This window comes from Sprattus sprattus (assembly GCF_963457725.1).
Source record: "Sprattus sprattus genome assembly, chromosome: 15".
Classification (NCBI taxonomy): Eukaryota; Metazoa; Chordata; class Actinopteri; order Clupeiformes; family Clupeidae; genus Sprattus; species Sprattus sprattus.
The window spans coordinates 3,877,301-3,891,831 of record NC_137913.1 but is presented as its reverse complement, the minus strand read 5'-3'; the positions used below and the strand labels follow the sequence as shown (position 1 = coordinate 3,891,831).

Sequence of the window (14,531 nt, the reverse complement as noted above, 5' to 3'; positions counted from 1 at the left end):
CACTTTTAAATTCTGCAATGGATTCAGTGCCAATTATGACACAAAACCCCCCAAAACACACACACACACACACACACACACACACACACACACACACACACACACACACACACACACACACACACACACACACACACACACACACACACACACACACACACACACACACACACACACACACACACTAGCCCATCCTAGCTTACCTTCACGCCCTGTATGAGTCCGTTCATGAGAAAGGTGTGTGTAGGGAAGGTCTCATGCAGCACCTGCAGAAACACACAGAGGATGCAGTCATGACCAACGCTGATACACACACACTTTTTATTTTACGATGTATTATTTATTAAGCTATTTTATTTAAATAACTTTTCACAATATCCCTTCCCATCAGAGAAGCTTTGGTTCGGTCCCTAAACAGCATGTCGGAAGAGCTTCAGTGGCACTGAAGTCTTCAAATCCATACCACGGATATGTGTGTCTGTGTGTGTGTGTGTGCGTGTGCACAGGGATAAGGTAAAGGTAAAATCTGATTCTGATATGCCACCTGCTGCATCTGCTGTGACAAGCATCCTCAAAGTAAGGGTGTAAGTCATTTGGTGATGCTACAGAACTTTACATCTTTACCACTAAAACACATTAAAGTAATTGAATGTATTTTAGTTGGAAAGACCAGCCTTTCACCAGGTTTCTATTACAAGTACCATAGTTTAGTTACATTTGCCCCTGAAAATCAGACCCAACACCAGCTGTGATTCTACTGTCGGCCCTGAAACCTCATGCCCAGGGAACAGAAGCCGTTTGTATTTCTACCATCAGGCCGATAGCCCTGCAGTATTGCAATCAAACCCGCCCATGTGCTGCAAACACACACACACACACACACACACACACACACACACACACACACACACACACACACACACACACACACGTGCTGCCTAGATGTAAACGTCATCCATCTGCCCATTTCACAAGCAAGTGGGGAGTTCAAGTTGAGATATCATGCGATAATGTCTGGATGCCAGTCACACACACACACACACACACACACACACACACACACACACACACACACTCCAGGTACCTATAGCTGAATAAGTTAAGAAAAGGGACACAATGGAAACCCTAGCGACCATAGCTGTTTCTTGTCTTTGTTTTGTGAAATGTACAGTGAACAGACTCATATAAAGCATATCCCTCATAAGGAGAACAGACTCATACATAGCATATCCCTCATAAAGCATATCCCTCATAAGGTGAACACTCATATAAAGCATATCACTCATAAAGCATATCCCTCATAAGGTGAACACTCATATAAAGCATATCACTCATAAAGCATATCCCTCATAAGGTGAACACTCATATAAAGCATATCACTCATAAAGCATATCCCTCATAAGGTGAACACTCATATAAAGCATATCACTCATAAAGCATATCCCTCATAAGGTGAACACTCATATAAAGCATATCCCTCATAACGTAAACAGACTCATATAAAGCACATCCCTCATAAGGTGAACAGACTCATATAAAGTCTGTTTTCTATATAACGGCGTATAGCTGCTTAAAACTTGTAACAAGGTGCCAAGCTCCTTTTTCCAACCATTAATTGTAATTGGTAGTATCCTGGTAGTTTTGCAAATCAAATGTCTCTCTTTTTATGCACTGTATGCATGGCAGTCGTGCAACTCAACATTTCTAAGCGTTTTATGCCCATCAACTGAGACAAACACCTATCAAACCGAGAACAGACACCTATCCAAAGTATTACAATCGTGTTGATTGTTCAGCCTCACCTTCTTGGTCAAGCTACCATTGCATATAGTAGCCTTAAAATTAAGCAGAGCCCTGATGTCGCTTGCTGACCTGCTCCAAAAACTCTCAATTTTTGCATAATCTGATAAGGAAGCGTGTAGAACAGGGCTAACCCCACCCTGCTATGTTTGAAAGGCATCGATCAACTTGCAGGTGTAAAGCCTCTGGCTGTGCTCAGTCAGCCTACCAGTCTTGACATTCAGATTTTGTGAATAGTGTGACGGTGGTCAAACGTGGGACTGACGAACACTTCAAAAACGTGTTCTTTATTTCCTGTTGTATAAACAAACAACGGTTGACATACGGAGTATCGCTGACAGGCATATCTCTTGGCACCAGTTAGCCCTGCTTGGCTCAGGGGTAATCGGCGGGTCAATAGCCCCTACCCATTGGCTCAGAGGAAGCCCCAAGAAGGCACGATCGAGCCACGGCAGTAACAACGGAGACACAACAGGCCCTGGCACGCACGCACGCATTACCTCGCACAGATTTGGCCAGATCGTGGAAATACGACTACTGCTTCGCCCCTGGGGCAGCACCATGTGAGTGAGTTCACCTCTGAAACAAGGGCTGTTTGGGCCACGCAACACTCTGATGTTCAGGTAAAGTTACAAAACGTGTGAGGAAATGAAAGTGCAGTGGCGAGGATTTAAAGATCACACAGGAGGAAAAGACTGATTTAGCCTAAATACTTGAGCCAGAATATAATCAGGCATTTTTCTTCAGACAAAAGAGACTTCAAAAGAATCTGGTTTGCAAAGTCAGGAAAACTGTTGTACTCAAGTGACCCAGAGACCTTCCCTCCATAATGAGTGACTAGTGACTAGATCAATCACAAACTGCTGATTACAATCCTGTGCTATTCTCACTCACCGTCAGCATAGGTGTCGTCAAGAGGCCCCAGGCAAAAAACTCCAGGAATATGACCACAACTGCGTGGGTCACCTTCGCCCGCCCCATGGTCCTTGCCTTAGGGTACAGAAAAGAAGATGTTCCCGTCAGCTGGGGATGATCTGTCAATCATTTCATAATATTGACCAAAACAGAATGTATTCTAGACAGTAGTTAGCAACGAATAATGGCAATAATGATAGTTAGTTTGTTTTAACTGACAAGTCGACACTCTTTGTAAATTGATAGGTTGAGCGTTTTTTTTCGCAACCGTCCAAAACAAGGAAGTAAACTATCCTTGAAGCTACAGATTTCCCCTCTCCAGTTTAGCTTATAAGCTAGTCAGCTTCATCAGGCGAAAATGAATTCAGTCAGGCATCTGGCCAGTCATGTCCTCTACGTGGATTTAAGATGACACCGTAGGTAGTAGGAAGTAGCACTACATATATATGAAGATAGTAAGCTAATGCTAGTTAGCATAGCTTGAGGCAACATAAACACCAACAGGCAAACGCGCGAGACAGGCTAGCTACTTATCGTAGGAGTAACGTTAACTTGGCTTAACACACACCGGCTTCTCACACGGCCCAGCTACAACTATCCAACTCATTGGTAAAATTTAAAAAATGATACACTTACCATTTTTATGTCTTTAAAGATTTTGAATGGCATGATAGCGTCGACTCATGGAGTTATTTTGCCGGCTTGGGACATCGCTTCACATTCTGTACATTCCAGCAAATCCAGGATAGGTATCGATAGCTAACGTTAATTATTAGCTAGGGTCAACGGACTACAATCCTCACTACCTAACGACTTGACCCATTTTACCTGTCCAACTAGTAAAACAAGTTTAATATCGAGAAAGCAGTATCGTGACCATATCCTACAATCGAAAGAGGCTGTCGACTGAGATAACTTTAAGCACCGGTCCAGCTTACTGAACTAGAGACTTTCGTTTAACTCGCTGAAACTCTTCCTGTTCATGCCTGCTACAGCGCAGATGCAGAAAGCAGGCCCAAGTTGTGGGTGACCCAGCGTGAGGTGGTTTGATTGGCTGGTATGTAATCATGTAATTGTATTGGACAGGTCATTCTGATCGACGTATAGAAGCCATGACTGCGAGTATGTAGCTGTCATTAATGCATTGTGTGTGTGTGTGTGTGTGTGTGTGTGTGTGTGTGTGTGTGCCAATAAATGCTTTTGTTTATTGATTGTTTTCATGAAGTTTGGAATTGGCACAAATAAGTTGAAATAACTCGTGAAGTATGAAGTTGAAAGAGCATTTTATTGCTGGGTATTTTAGTTCATATTGCGATGGATACAAAGCCACAACCTACGTTATTTAAATGGAATTTCAATACTGTAAAAGTGGGATTTAAGTGAATACATTTATTATTATTTATTAAGTATATAAAACGGAAATATATCAATTCTAAAAGGAAGTGCAGGCAGTCAATAAACAATAACTGTCCAGTTAAAAGCATTGTTTACACAGCCTATTGGAAGACCTGTAGAGGATGAAGCCAGGTAACCTCTTCAACCACACTGCAGAGGCGGCATTTACACTGCCCTCTACTGTGGCAGCTAGTGGCTGACCTTGGTAGCATGAAGGAGTTGATACTCCCCGTTGAACAAGAAATGTACAGGGTGGCCAGGCTGGCTTTCATCACCCAAGGAGAGGGAGTGCAAACCACCCGTCCTGCTCCAGGAGAGCGTAAACTGACTGACCCCTACCTCCCCATGAGAGGACCAAGGCCAAACCAAAGGGCAGACGATCTATGAGATGGTCGGCTGGGTCCCTTTTTGGTTAGGAGTTATATCATGCTCTCTAGAATAGAGTGCTCACATGCATAACACTTCAGACGAGATTTAACACAAACACAAAGTCTTTTTTTACAACTGAGAATGCCTGCAACTTTGTAATGGTGATGTATTGTATTGTACTTGTGGATCCTACTTTTGAAGAAAAAATATTAGTTTGTTTTTATTGTGCTGGTATTATATATTGTGAGGATGTACTCATGGATCTAACTTTAGGTTTCAGGCCGCGTTGTTCTTTATTGCGATGCATGCAAATTATGCATGTTTATGTATTTTGTATGTATATGCATTATGTACAGTATGTTTCAACCGTTATGCTCTGGACAGGGATCCTTGTCGACAGATATCATGGGAAAAAACACTCAAGGACATTCATGAGTATATACACACACACATATAAAGTTGTACCTGCGGTACACTTGACTTTAAAGATTTTTAGAGTCTTTGTCGCCCTTGTGTCAGTTCTCTTGGCTGTTTAGCCTTACAGTCACTGTTTTGTTTATTTTGCCACATGCTTTTGTTTTCTGTCTTCATCCCTGCATTCCTAATGCATCATGCCCCATTGGTATCACCTGTAGCCGTCATCAGTGGTGTAGTGGTCCCTGGTATACTCTTAATTTTTTAAGCAGCCCATACATCGCAGGATAAACGCCCTGTTTTGAGAAGTGGGTATACGCAATGCTGACTGAAAAATAAGTGGGTATACTCCATATACTTGCGTATACCCTGGACTACACCACTGTCCGTCATCATCATCCCTGTGTTCTCAAAGCATGTTTTCATTTTGTGGGAAAAAACAATCTCATGTGTTCTAGGCCTGTGCATGGAGACACTGGTCAACTACTGTATCTAACACACGTGCGCACACACACACACACACACACACACACACACAATACAAAGGTAAACGCAATCACACTCATCAGCTTGGGCTCAGGTCTCCTAGTCAGGTACAATGTACGCTACCATAATAAGGGTGTGTGTGTGACCCCTGACCCCCATGACCTCACTTCCTACGAAACTAAACCCAATCATGAGACAGACAAAAGGTAAAACAAAACTTACAAAATAATCAAAAAGAATCACCACAAACAAAACTTGAACAAAGATAAACAAAACAAAATCGAAACAGTTACAGAGAGGACTTTCACTTTTCACTTTCATGTTGCTTCCTCCAGGCACTCTGGAAAGATAGACAGCAGTTGTCTTTTTTTTCTTGTCTTTTGCCCTTGCCCATGGAACACCCATCTGTGCAGTTGTTCTCTACAGACAACATGTTGTCCATGCTCACAGCAGGGTTTGGTGTTGACATCACTTCCTGCTGCCCCCTGGCTGTGGCTTCACCTTCCTCGTCACCCTCAGGACAGTTGATGTATTTATTATATTTACATTTTTAATTATACTTACTTATATTTCATATACAGAAGAAATTAAATGTGCTTTACAGAAATAGTATGGAGCTCAGCATGGAGAAGGTAGCATCAAGCTGGTTGGTCCAGCTGACTTCTGATTGAAGTATTTGTTGATGGTCTATTGATAATTCTATTATGGTCTGTAATGCTAATGACATCAAATTCTAGTGGATAATTAAAAGGAAAATTACTGTATCACACACTACTATCGGACCAGACCTAAGGACCAATATGGAAAGTTGATGCGGCTATAGGCCGACAAGACCGAATCTGTGTATCCGGTTGCTTGCTGTCAGTTGCGGTTAAAACGTTATATGAGATCAGGCTGAATTGATATGCCTTTAAACAGTTATTACTTCAACTCGCGTAGATTCTTTAAAATATAAAATCATCGGACCAATTGTGGATTTAATAAACAGGCCAGATAGTCAGGTTTGCTGGGACAGGCAGTTCGTTTGTCTGCTGCGCATGTGCACTAAAGTGTGTCTTCCCAGCTACCGCTAGTCAGGATAGCTAGCTATCTAGCTGGCTACCAAAGTATTATCTAGCTGTTGGTTGCAGTTTCACAGGGTTGGGATATTTTCCACCTACGTCTCTTGGAAATCCCCGGAGCCTCGTTTAAAACTTAGCCCTCCGAACCACTAACCAGCCTGGTAAGGAACTGCTTCACGCATGGTGGTCGCAACCATATAAGCCAAATTGTCTTTTGTAGAGTTGCAAGAGGAAAAGGAATGGCGGTTGTAGCGCCATGCCCTTACTTTGCCATTTGATCACACCTACTGGCATAGGAATTAATTATACCGTGAGTTAGTATGCAACTCTCCTCAATCCTACAATGTGATATTGAGCTATCCAACTACGTTGTTGTGGTGATTGCACATTAGCTAGTTATTTCCTTTCACATACCAATCAGTAGACAAAGAGTCGACAAGGGACTTTTGCAGCATTTTTTCCATGCTATCACTCGATACAAGCAAATATTCCTGTGAAGAGATTTCCTGCAAGTCATTTAAACTGAATGGGGAGATACTTAACTCTAAATGTTCAGTGCATTGGTGGGGTGCAATTGTTTTCCATAGATTTAGTTGACCTAATGTGGCCACATGTTTGACGATTGTTACTTTAACACACCTCTTAGATCACAACAATGCGAGTCTGCATTCAAGCAGAACTAACCAGCTACCTTGCTGATGTTGGCTGGAATTGTTTTAAAATGTCATATTTACTTATATTATATATAAGTTCATAGTGTAAGTATGATACATATTTTATATCCTCAGAGTTTGTATTTTGTTAACTTGTCTTTTCAAGGATTAGGCTTGTAACTTCAAAGTAATGTTGCTAGATTGCTGTCTTCTCCCTCAAACCTTAAATCAACCCTTTTGTTTAGCTGTGCACTAAATTATATGACTCAACTGTGATACAACACATCAATGCTGGTGTTAATATTGACACAATTCTCATTTTTATACAAATCTGCCTTTTATGGGTTGAAAATGGACTCAACACGCCATCTACTGTTTAAAATAATCCTGGTCCTTGCAAGGCTGATTCTGCCGTATTTTTGACCATTTGGATACATATCCATGTCATGAAATGGGCGGCCCCCCACCCCAGTCCCCTCTCATGTGAGTCGCATAGGCTGTTCACACCTGGAGCTTACATGCGTCTTGGTTGATCCAATCACATGTGCACAGCTATGACAGTTCGTTATTGGGATGCCGATCATTTCCCTTATGTGGCCTTCCTTCCCTTCGTTACGGCCCCTGATAAAAGCATGACGAAAACGAGGAAGGCATGCAAGGAGGATGGAGAAATTAAGGACGAATCCATGAGAAATTAGATGAACTTGCTCACTCACACATTACTTTCAAGAGATGTTAATTACTTATGGTACACCAGTATTACCTCTTGCTAGACTTAACAGACCTGTTGTTATATACAGCATGCCAAATTAAGGACCAAACATAAATTACATGTAACTGTAATCAAAGTGGCAAGGGACAGGTCTACATTTCATTTCATTATTCATCATCATCATTCTATTTGTTTAAATGCCAAATGCTAAAGTATTTGACATGTTCTGTTCTATAGGATTAGCGCACAGTTGCCATGGTGAACCCGTCACTGCTGTTGCGTCATAAGGGGGCCTTTTCCCCCTCATCAGAGAATGCTGCCATCCTCTATAGCTTGTGGTTTTTAGGATGGTTTAGGATTCCTGGTAGAAGCCAGGAAAACACCTCGTAGAAACTAAGAAAAACTTTTTTTTTAACTAGGTGTCAGACGTGCAGTTTGTAATGTGTGCAGATGTAGTGTTTGCAGATGTCATACACAGAATTTATAATTGCAGGACATGGTGTTGCCCTAGCCATTATGAAGCGCAAGAACTCCTTCAAGTAAGTCTGAATCATTTCTTTCTTGGGTAATGCATCCAAAAGACTCTCTGCATATCATTGTTGGGAAGTAGTTGTCAGACTTGAGGATAACATACAACCATCTGAGTTTTGTGTACAAGTATACTGAGGCAGCCTTTGAGGTTTACAATGCAGGCGGATTCGAACCCGGGTCCCCGTGGGCGCTCAGACCCCTCTGTGGTCAGGGGCGGGGTGCGGGGGCGGGGTCACTTGACGCTGCCACTTAAGGTTTCTTCCTGCCTAACAGGGAGTTTTGTCTTGCCCCTGTTGCCATGGTGCTTGCACTAAGGGGGTTCAGGCTCTGGGCTCTGTAAAGCGCCTAGAGGCAATTGTATTGTTATGGCGCTATATAAATAAAATTGAATTGAACTTAGTCTTTTATGTATATGATAAATGACAGATACTACTGGGAAGATTTAGAACTGCTTATCTGTCACAGTTGAGAGTCGGTTATTACTCTAATATTCCAACTTGAAAAGCAACATGCTGAAGGCAAGAGTATAACTGTATAAATTAATGAATGGCTATTCTTAAGGCATCAGGAGGGCGCCAGTCGGCCACGTGCGGTTGTTGACCCCCTGAAGAGCTTGACCCCCAGCCGACCCCGTGCGGTTGTTGACCCCCTGAAGAGCTTGGTTGGCTGCCAGATCCAACATGGCTGGAGGGACGCCCCTGGGAAGATCTCCCGGTGGAAAGGCATCGTGCTGGACCAGGTCACCATCCTTCCCTCCCTCTACCTGGTCAAGTACGAGACCGTAGACTGCGTCTATGGCATTGAGCTTCTCAAAGATGGCCGTGTGCAGAAGCTGGAGATAGTATCAAACCGCATTGGTAAGAATCACTCGACACAACAAAACAAAAAAAAGCAGTATTTATTGTTACACCAGGTTTTATTGCTCTTAGCTTGACTGTTCTCTCCCTTGTACGTCGCTTTGGACAGAAGCGTCTGCTAAATGACTAAATGTAAATGTAACGCATCTGTAAATACTGGTTAAATAGCAGGAGATAGCAGTTTGTTTATGCTTGAATGCAAAATATCGTTTTCATCAGATGGGTGGACTAATATCAGTGTGCGAGACTACCTGAGTTTGTGTGGTCAACCAGTCTCAAGATCTACTCTTTACCTGTTGAGGATCCTCCATCTATTGGTTAATATGTCACATGTGCTCCAGTGCCGCCTCCGTCTATTGGTTAATATGTCACATGTGCTTCAGTGCCTCCATCTATTGGTTAATATTTCACGCGTGCTTCAGTGCCTCCATCTATTGGTTAATATGTCACATGTGCTTCAGTGCCATCTATTGGTTAATATGTCACATGTGCTTCAGTGCCTCCATCTATTGGTTAATATGTCACATGTGCTTCAGTGCCATCTATTGGTTTATATGTCACATGTGCTTCAGATCCTCCATCTATTGGTTAATATGTCACATGTGCTTCAGTGCCATCTATTGGTTTATATGTCACATGTGCTTCAGATCCTCCATCTATTGGTTAATATGTCACATGTGCTTCAGTGCCTCCATCTATTGGTTAATATTTCACGTGTGCTTCAGTGCCTCCATCTATTGGTTAATATGTCACATGTGCTTCAGATCCTCCATCTATTGGTTAATATGTCACATGTGCCTCAGATCCTCCATCTATTGGTTAATATGTCACATGTGCTTCAGTGCCTCCAGCTATTGGTTAATATGGCACATGTGCATCAGTGCCTCCATCTATTGGTTAATATGTCACATGTGCTTCAGTGCCGCCTCCGTCTATTGGTTAATATGTCAAATGTGCTTCAGTGCCTCCATCTAGGCCTATTGGTTTATATGTCACATGTGCTTCAGTGCCGCCTCCATCTATTGGTTAATATGTCACATGTGCTTCAGTGCCTCCATCTATTGGTTAATATGTCACATGTGCTTCAGTGCCTCCATCTATTGGTTAATATGTCACATGTCCTCCATCTATTGGTTAATATGTCACATGTGCCTCAGATCCTCCATCTATTGGTAATTATATCTCACATGTGCTTCAGTGCCTCCATCTATTGGTTAATGTGTCACATGTGCTTCAGTGCCTCCATCTATTGGTTAATGTCACATGTCCTCCATCTATTGGTTAATATGTCACATGTGCTTCAGTGCCTCCATCTATTGGTTAATATGTCACATGTGCTTCAGTGCCTCCATCTATTGGTTAATATGTCACATGTGCTTCAGTGCCAGTCTGCAGCTCCATGCTCCCTGATGTGTTGCAGACTCGTATCGGGCGGTGGACGGCAAGCAGGCGATGTCCATGCTGGGCCGGGCGGTGCAGCACAAGTTCGAGAGCGAAGAAGGCTCCAAAGACGAGTGGCGGGGGATGGTGCTGGCCCGCGCTCCCATCATGACCCCCTGGTTCTTCATCACGTACGAGAAGGACCCTGTGCTCTACATGTACCAGCTTTTTGACGACCTCAAATCAGGGGACCTCAGGTTCCTCCCAGGTGCGTAGGACTGGATGAACCCATTTCAGAATCAGAATCAGAATCGGAATCAGAAAGGTTTTTACTGCCAAGTAGGTTTTCACCTACCAGGATTTTTTTGCTGGATGTTGGTGCAAACAATAAACATACACAATAAACTATACAAATATTAGTTATTATACGCACATTAAGTTATTAATTATAGGAAAAACTAAACATAATATATATATATATTAAATGGAAAGCTTTTTTAGTCCATAAGCTAATCAGACTCCCTGACAATAAAGGTCATTTGTTGTAAGGCTGGGATCTACTACATGTTCAAAGTTTCCTAATGTGCATCCTAGACAGACATAGACCAGTCAGGGTAGATGTTCACCATTTTCACAATTACAAAAGATAGGTACACATATTTACCCAATCAGTATTTTGATTGTGAACATGTGGAGGGAAGTTTTTTTCCAAAGGCAATATACATTAATAATGAACTACTAACAAGTATTTAAAGATTTAAAGTAGAGATACAAAAATCACTTTGTCTAAGGGTCCTCAGCGAGGGTGTGAAATAAGACAGGAAATGAAGATCAAAGTGAGAAAATTGTTCAACTGGTTATGTGAGAAAAAGACTCTAAATAAGGGTGTTGATGTCCATTTGAGTACTATGGGACCCGTAAGAAAAAAGTTGCACTTACTTCACACAGGTTGTCCCCCCAACACACACACACACACACACACACACACACACACACATAGCTATCTTCAGTGGCCTGAATTGAGGTCTTGGAGTCCACTATCTTAAGAGCTACCCATACAGCTGGAGTTGTTTGAGAAGATCCACATTAAAGGATGTATAGACATTGTTTTTCTATGGTCATAAGAGACCAAAAAATAGTTTTTTGGCCAATCCTCAAAGTGCTGCATGAAGTGTAAATCTCAGACTGCCAAAGAAATGCACAAGGCTAAAGAACAGTCAAGGGAATATTCTAGAATGGCAGTCAAAGCCCCGATCAGATTCTACTGAGAATCTGTGGAGCTGCATTCCACGGCCACTACCCCATCAACCTAGATGTTCTATATACATTCTACTAAGAAGAATAGGGGGAAACACTGCAGAACTGGTGCTGTCTCGCTTTAAAAGATTGCACTTCGATACCTAATGACAACATCTCGTTTGTTTATCTGACAAACAACGTAGTATTTCCTGCTGAGTATGGGCTATTATTGTGTCAATCTTTGGTATTTTTTTGGATGTCTGGCAGAAGTTTATGACCTCCCTCTCTCTTCTCTATCTGCGCAGGACCGCGTCATTCACACACAAAATTCCTGACTGAATGAAGGTTGATATTTACTGAGAAGCTGTCCAGGGATTTATCATTTATACTACTTGTGTATATAGTAGGGTGACACTGCGTTGGTGAGTGATGTTGTTGTGAGTGATGCCCTCTTGTGGCTGAAAGTGAGCACTGCGTTGTGTTGTGTCGACCCACAGACGAGACGTCCCCAGAGGAACCGGAGCCAGGCGAGGTGGTGGACAGCCTAGTGGGCAAACACGTGGAGTACAGCCGGGAGGACGGGGGCAAGCGGATCGGCCTGGTCATCCAGCAAGTGGAGGCCAAGCCCTCGGTGTACTTCATCAAGTTCGAAGATGACTTCCACATCTATGTCTATGACCTCATCAAGGCTTAGACTTCCACATCTATGTCTGTGACCTCATCAAGGCTTAGACTTCCACATCTATGTCTATGACCTCATCAAGGCTTAGACTTCCACATCTATGTCTATGACCTCATCAAGGCTTAGACTTCCACATCTATGTCTATGACCTCATCAAGGCTTAGACTTCCACATCTATGTCTATGACCTCATCAAGGCTTAGACTTCCACATCTATGTCTATGACCTCATCAAGGCTTAGACAAAACAGGGCCTTGTTTCATTAAGACAAAGAAAGGTTGTACCCTATGACTAACCATGAATGATTGATCCTCTCCTTCCACTAGATTTCTTTTTTTTCCTTTGTGGACTGATAATCTGTGATCTATCTTCTTCAGCTCTTGGCCAGGTTTGCCAAGTGGTTGTGAACTCGTCCACCTCCTCATCCTGACGTCCGGCCTCTCCTGTCAGAACACTGGATGTTGATTTGAACCCTCTTGAGTTCTGGACCTCTGAATACCTCATCTTTAGACATGACGTGTAGTTTTTTTTTCTTCCTTTTTTTATAACCTGCTTCTCCTTGGGAAAGTTTTGGGGATTTCCAGTGAGGTTTCTTCATGTCTATCTTTTTGTTTGTTTTGTGTACCAAAGTGAGTATTTACATTACATGTATGTTCTCTTTGTTATCATCAGTAAATTGGCGATGATTCATCCATATCAGATGTCTTTAAAATACTGAACACAGCAGTGCATTTTTCTATGGGTTGTATCAATCAGTTTGGCAGTGTTCTCAGTAGCTGATGTCCTCTCTCTCTCTTTGGCCTCAGCCGTCCCGCCTGTTTTGATTATTGATTATTGATTATTTTCAGCATTATCTTTGGTATGCTATCTGTAGTATGCTATCTTTAGTATGCTATCTGTAGTATGCTATCTGTAGTATGCTAACTGTAGTATGCTAACTGTAGTATGCTATCTGTGGTATGCTATCTGTAGTATGCTATCTGTAGTATGCTATCTGTAGTATGCTATCTGTAGTATGCTATATGTAGTATGCTATCTTTAGTATGCTAACTGTAGTATGCTATCTGTAGTATGCTATCTTTAGCATGCTATCTGTAGTATGCTATCTGTAGTATGCTATCTTTAGCATGCTATCTGTAGTATGCTATATTTAGTATGCTTACTTTCATGTTATCTGGCCTCGACTGTACACGTGCGGAGGCCAGTGTGTAGTCATTCTTACTGTGTAATATTGAGTGGTAGATTTCAAGTGCACTTCAGGGCACCTGTCTTCCATCAGAATTACCTGTAGACTAAATGTGCCTTAAGAATTCTTAGTTCGGTCCTCAGAGATGAACTTTTGAAATGAGGGGTGTGCCCTGGTAGACTGATGGCGGCCAATGTGGCTGCAGGTTTTGTTCCAACAAGGTAGGAACACCAAGTAATTACAAACTAATAATTCTTGTGGCTCATGTGAATCACTAGTATCAATCAGTGGAGATTGGTGTTGTCACGGTCCCTCATGTGCTATTTTGCTTTGACATACCCTAAGGAGGAATGTGTGGTTGGGAGGGCATCACGACGCCAGTTACCCAAGTGAACATAAGTGCCCTTAATCGGATGTTAATGCATGTTTCTGGAAATTGGATTTACTTCAAAGACAGAACAAGCTTGTGCATCCTGGATTAATATAGAACTCTCTATGGGGACAAAACGTGTCTCATGACTGGATGCGATGTGTGTGTGTGCGTGCGTGCGTGCGTATGCGCATGTGTGTGTGGGTTTGTCTGTGTGTGTGTGTGTGTGTGTGTGTGTGTGTGTGTGGGTGGGTGTGTGTGCGCGTGTGGGTGGGTGTGTGTGCGCGTGTGCGTGTGTGTGTGTGCGCGTGTGCGTGTGTGTGTGTGTGTGTGTGTGTGCATGTTAGCGAATGTCTATCAGAAAGCTCTTCATAGAAGGCTGTCCTGTGTGCCTGTTGTAAAAGGTGTATACATTCTGTGTCATCATATGCAGTCATGAGTGAACTGTAGCCTTATACAGTTTGTGGCTATGAACACTCTTC

General features: G+C 42.5%; 2 protein-coding genes across 2 annotated transcripts in view; one reads left to right on the top strand and one right to left on the bottom strand.

The window, feature by feature from the left end:
• The window catches only part of mfsd14bb (major facilitator superfamily domain containing 14Bb), a 12,981-nt gene extending 9,305 nt beyond the window's left edge, over positions 1-3,676 (bottom strand). Inside the window, exons 1-3 of the mRNA XM_080853173.1 lie at positions 3,352-3,676; positions 2,695-2,790; positions 204-266 (exon numbers count right to left, since the gene is read on the bottom strand). Coding sequence (XP_080709299.1) covers positions 204-266; positions 2,695-2,790; positions 3,352-3,384 — 192 coding nt within the window. The 5' untranslated portion in view covers positions 3,385-3,676. The remainder of the gene's footprint in view (positions 1-203; positions 267-2,694; positions 2,791-3,351) is intronic.
• Positions 3,677-6,479: 2,803 nt separating this feature from the next.
• Positions 6,480-13,335, top strand: spinb (spindlin b). The gene is made up of 5 exons (XM_080852251.1): positions 6,480-6,601; positions 8,299-8,344; positions 8,898-9,193; positions 10,614-10,841; positions 12,310-13,335. The coding sequence occupies exons 2-5, from the start codon at positions 8,322-8,324 to the stop codon at positions 12,504-12,506; spliced, it is 744 nt and encodes a 247-aa protein (XP_080708377.1). The 5' UTR covers positions 6,480-6,601; positions 8,299-8,321; the 3' UTR covers positions 12,507-13,335.
• Positions 13,336-14,531: the final 1,196 nt, after the last annotated feature.

What these genes read in the sequence shown, in the direction of transcription:
- spinb (XM_080852251.1), top strand. Translation starts at nt 8,322, where the DNA reads ATGAAGCGCAAGAACTCCTTCAA. An exon ending in GATAGTATCAAACCGCATTG is followed by an intron (nt 9,194 to 10,613) that starts GTAAGAATCACT and finishes GATGTGTTGCAG; the next exon opens with ACTCGTATCGGGCGGTGGAC. An exon ending in GGACCTCAGGTTCCTCCCAG is followed by an intron (nt 10,842 to 12,309) that starts GTGCGTAGGACT and finishes GTCGACCCACAG; the next exon opens with ACGAGACGTCCCCAGAGGAA.